The sequence below is a fragment of the Sinocyclocheilus rhinocerous genome, unplaced genomic scaffold (assembly GCF_001515625.1).
Source record: "Sinocyclocheilus rhinocerous isolate Xijiao unplaced genomic scaffold, SAMN03320098_v1.1 scaffold1157, whole genome shotgun sequence".
NCBI lineage: Eukaryota > Metazoa > Chordata > Actinopteri > Cypriniformes > Cyprinidae > Sinocyclocheilus > Sinocyclocheilus rhinocerous.
This window is the reverse complement of record NW_015631716.1, coordinates 462,937-468,377: the sequence shown is the minus strand read 5'-3', so window position 1 is coordinate 468,377 and position 5,441 is coordinate 462,937. Positions and strand designations below refer to the sequence as shown.

General features: G+C 38.5%; 1 protein-coding gene across 2 annotated transcripts in view; it reads left to right on the top strand.

Moving 5' to 3' along the window:
* LOC107741846 (microtubule-associated protein RP/EB family member 3-like) overlaps positions 1–5,197 on the top strand; it is an 18,183-nt gene extending 12,986 nt beyond the window's left edge. For both annotated transcript variants that reach the window (XM_016554641.1, XM_016554640.1), the window contains exons 5-7: positions 3,085–3,218; positions 3,541–3,693; positions 4,316–5,197. In XM_016554641.1, the coding sequence (XP_016410127.1) occupies positions 3,085–3,218; positions 3,541–3,693; positions 4,316–4,384 (356 nt within the window). In that variant the 3' untranslated portion in view covers positions 4,385–5,197. The remainder of the gene's footprint in view (positions 1–3,084; positions 3,219–3,540; positions 3,694–4,315) is intronic.
* The last annotated feature ends 244 nt before the right edge of the window (positions 5,198–5,441 follow it).

Here is a 5,441-nt window from a genome sequence, read left to right as displayed (position 1 = left end):
GAACATATTTTAAAGATTCTGTGCCGTGAACTTTAAATATTTCACATACTTTTAAAAATTCAGCATTTAGTTGATCCTGATAAGCGCTTGTCGTCACAGTTGTAAACACGACGGCTTTCTTCTTTCGTGAGGGGGTTTGGCGTCACGGCATCTTTGTTTCCAGGCGGAACGTTAAAGAACGCGACACGCACGTTTACTGGAAATCCTGTATAATTCAACCAATCCGACGACGACTTCGAAACTCCTGAAGTGTTTCCACTTTTGTGTGACATATGCATCAGACATTTAGCCAACGGTCCGTGGGCGTGACGTCTGAGGCTGAGACTAGCAACATGTTTTTATTGTTGCTCAATTTTTTTGTTTTCTGCAGCAACTCAGAGCACTTTTCATATTCTTCATCCTGGCTGAAGCACATTTGTTTCAATCTATCCACCTTTTTCTTGTAGTCTCACCCATAGGCTTACTTCCGTGTTGAAGAAAAAGGTGGATAAGAAAAATCAGCCTACACTACCAGTCTAAAGTTTTGAACTATAAGATTTTTTATGTTTTTTTTTTTTTTTAAGAATTCTCTTCTGCTCACCAAGGCTGCATTTGATCCAAAGTGCTGCAAATACACTATTCCATTCAAAAGCTTGGAGTCAGTATAATTTTTTTTAAAGAAAGAAATAATAGAAATTTTATTTAGCGCTGCAATTTTATCGAAATTAAGAAATATATCGTGATATAAATTTTGGCCATATCCTCCAGCCCTAGGTAATATGATCATATTTTCTTGATCTGGTAAGGACTCTAGCCGCTGCATTTTGGACTACCTGTAGCTTGTTTATTGAAGATGAAGGACAACCACCTAGCAGTGCGTTACAATAGTCCAGTCTAGAGGTCATGAATGCATGAACTAGCTTTTCTGCATCACAAGGTCTTTACAGGGGAATAACATCTGTATCTGGTGTTCATCTAGTTGTCCTGGTCTCCGCTGTCTTTCAGGGCTGTAGAGGTCCTCTCTAGGTGCTGATCCACCATCTGGTCTGAATACGTACTGGATCCGGGTGACTGCAGTGACCATCTGATCTGGATACAGACTGGATCTGGTGGGTTGTTTCAGGGTTGGCATCATCTGAGGTCCTCTGAGGGGTTGGCATCATCTCTTCTCAGGTGTTCTGGATCCAGACTGAAGCTTGTGTAAATCCTAGTTACCACGGGATGTCAATCCTGTGGCAAAAACAGAGAAACAAATAGGGACATAATTAGCGTAGCTGCTGTTCCAACCAAGCAAAATTGATTTGTTTAACCCAAGCTAAAGAATAATAATGTGCATTTGATCAGATATAACTGCAGTACAAGATTATGATATGCATTATTTGAATGCTTGGCCAAAGAGATGTGTCTTTAATCTAGATTTAAACAGAGAGAGTGTGTCTGAACCCCGAACGTTATCAGGAAGGCTATTCCAGAGTTTGGGAGCCAAATGCGAAAAAGCTCTACCTCCTTTAGTGGACTTTGCTATCCTAGGTACTACCAAAAGTCCAGAGTTTTGCGACCTTAGGGAGCGTGATGGATTGTAGCGTGGTAGAAGACTAGTTAGGTACGCAGGAGCTAGCCCATTAAGGGCCTTATAGGCAAGTAATAATATTTTGTAACTGATACGGAACTTAATAGGTAGCCAGTGCAGAGACTGTAAAATTGGGGTAATATGATCATATTTTCTTGACCTGGTAAGGACTCTAGCCGCTGCATTTTGGACTACCTGTAGCTTGTTTATTGAAGATGCAGGACAACCACCTAGCAGTGCATTACAATAGTCCAGTCTAGAGGTCATGAATGCATGAACTAGCTTTTCTGCATCAGAAACAGGTAACATGTTTCGTAACTTTGCAATGTTTCTAAGATGGAAGAATGCTGTTTTTGTGACATGGGAAATATGATTTTCAAAAGACAAGTTGCTATCTAATATAACACCCAGATTTTTGACTGTAGAGGAAGTAACAGTACATCTGTCTAGTTGCAAATTGTAATCCACGAGATTCTGTGTACTGTCTTTTGGTCCAATAAGTAATATCTCTGTCTTATCCGAGTTTAATAGGAGAAAATTATTGGTCATCCAATCTTTTACATTTTTAACACATTCTGTTAGCTTAGATAATTTAGAAGTTTCATCTGGTCTTGTTGAGATATATAGTTGAGTATCATCGGCATAACAGTGGAAACTAATCCCGTATTTTCTGATAATATTACCAAGGGGCAACATGTATATTGAAAATAGCAGAGGACCTAGGACAGATCCTTGTGGCACTTCATATTTTACTGGTGATAATTGAGATGACTCCCCATTTAAATGAACAAGGTGGTAGTGATCGGACTGGTAGGATCTAAACCATCTTAAAGCCTGCCCTTGAATACCTGTATAGTTTTGTAATCGATCTATGAGTATGTCATGATCTATAGTGTCGAACGCAGCACTAAGATCAAGTAAAACTAGCAATGAGATGCAGCCTTGGTCTGACGCAAGAAGCAAGTCATTTGTAATTTTAACAAGTGCAGTTACTGTGCTATGGTGGGGCCTGGAGGAAGCGTTATTACATTTCTCCAAATCTGTTCTGATGAAGAAACAAACTCATCATGTATTGCATGAGGGTAAGTACATTTTCAACAAGTTTTCATTTTTGGGTGAACTATTTCTTTAAAGGCATCATAGGCTCACTCTTGAGGATGGTAAAAGGATTTTCCAGCAAAATGATCTTATGCAATTCTGGCCAAAACAAGGTATTGAAAGTCTATATATTATATATGTGAAGGCAATCCCAAAATACTATGGGATAAGCTTACTGAAAAAAAAATCACTTAAGTTGGCAGACAGAATTCAGAATTGACCGTTATTTGAGCTCTCATGATAAGTGCTGTTTGTAGGACATTTCAGATCAGTCACTTATGAGGGTCCATTTTGGCCCACTATGGTATCGAACAGAGCTAAATGTGTTTAAGAAGCTGATAGAAATGACAGAAACCTAAAATTGCATGGATCAGTTTGTACATTTACTGAACAGCTCCCATTTATTGTAACTAAATGTAAAACATCTCCCATTTCAGGGCCTCAGAGAACATCACCAACAGTACCTAAAAACATGCCCACACCACAGAGGGTGACCACCACCATAAGGAAGAACCCCACACATGCCCGAAATGGGGGAAGTGATGCTGAAATCATGGAGCTTAATCAACAGGTAGAGTCCCTGGGAGGGTAAGGAAGACTTACTCTACCTTGGAATACTTTGGATTGGAGATTGTAGAAATTGAATAGAAAGAAAGTGTAGGTAGATTTTGCATTTGTCATTTTTATCTTTATTTTCTCCCATTTTCTTCAGACCATTCCTTCATCTTCTATCCCACTTATTCAGATTATTGCATTTTATTTAATATTCTTCTGGATATAGATTGTCTTATCATAGTAAGCATACTGACTTTTTCCCATTAAGGAATGATGATGTTCTGATAAGTAGTAGCTTACATTTTGTCCTTTGTCTTTTGCTTTGTTTTTTTTTTAAGTTGATGGAGCTGAAGTTAACTGTAGATGGTCTGGAAAAGGAGAGAGATTTCTACTTCAGCAAACTTCGAGACATTGAGCTGATCTGTCAAGAACATGAGACTGAAAACCACCCCATTATCAGTAGGATAATTGACACTCTGTATGCCACAGAGGTACTGCCAATGATACGTTTGATATCTTTTTTGCTAATTATTTGACATATATATTTGTCAGGTTGATTCATAATTGCGACATCAATATCAGTTTGTATCGGCTGTTGACTAAATCCAAGTTGGTCATGCAGATTCACAGCATTAACCAACAGAAAGATGGCACCATGACATGACTCAACAAGAGTCAAATTTGAGTTCTAATGCCAATTATGGTAAAAACACTTAAAAAAATGATTACATTATAAACTTAATTATGCATTATGCTCATTAGTCCTCGCCACCTTGGAAATCTAATTTTGAGCACCATTAAAGTTCTAAGCTGTCTGAAATGCAGCAAAATCTACTGACAACTGTATATGAATATATGAAAAATGCCGTGTTAAGTCTTCAGAATCAAAATCAGTTTATTGAAATGGAGATGAAATTGTTGCTACTGATGTTTTAATTAGAACCACTATGAAACTGAGAACAAAAATTAAGAAAAATAGTCTAATGACATGCTCCTCAGGAACCATAATGGACAAATACAAAAGTGCATTAAAATAATTGAAATATACAAAATTTTATACAGTGCAGTGTTGAAATACCATGATCATCCTAAAAAATGGCAATTTTTTTACAGGATGGCTTTGCACCACCAGAAGATGATGAAATAGATGAGCAGGCCCACTTGGACCAGGACGAAGACTGAGCATCCTCCTCTTCCACATCATCGTGACCCTTCACCATTTCTTCTCCCCACCACTTTGAATGACTCCCCTCTATCGCACGCTGTTAATATCCTCTCAGTTTCCTACAAATCTGTGGGCTCACCATATATACTCTTAACTCTTTGTCCTCCGACACTGGTTTATACACTACATACGTATCAACAAACACTCGCCGTCCTCACCCCCATCCAGACAGTAGCACCAACCACGACACATCCTAGCCGTCACAGCATGTTTTACATATCGACACAGAGAATGAACAAAAGAAAAGGTATCATAGAATGTGGGTAGCACAACGGACTGAAAAATGTAAATATTGAGATGAGAAAGACGTTTTTAAAAGAAAAAAAAGAAAATGAAGAAAAATGTCGCCTGGAATGCAGTTATTTGTTGTGAGATTTTCATACACATTTTCTTTAAGGTCTGTCTCGGCTCAATTCAGTATGAAACGATCAGTATCACGCCATCCATCTGTGTCTCCAGCTTCAGTCTGCCTCTCTCACTGACTGTACACTTTTAAAGGGACAGTTCACACAGAAATGACTATTCTGTTATCAATTTCTCACCCTTATGTCGTTCCAAATCTGAATGAGTTTCTTTCATGGAACAAACGAGGAAGGCTTTTAATTTCCATAGAATTGCAGCAAATAGAGACTAAAGCTTTCAATCTTGAAAAGGGACACAAATGAACCATAGAAGTGGTCCATATGATTCATACACTAAATTCCAAGTTAGGGCTTGGCGGTATATCGAGTTTGTACGATATATCGATATTTTCTTTATAAGCGATTCGATATGAGGCAATACCGTTGATATCGATATACAGTAGTTTGATACGAGCGCATCTGAAGCGGAGGACACAGACTGAGCTGCTGCGGAGAAAGTGCATAATCCAATTTGTTCTAAACATGTGACAAGCTTCATATTAAGGCCTTTAAAAACTGGTAAGACATAGTTTCTAGTTTTGTTTCGCATATTAGTTTAAGTGGCTCGGCCGTCATATGCTCTGACAGAAAGGCTGCGTGTGCCGCTGACAGA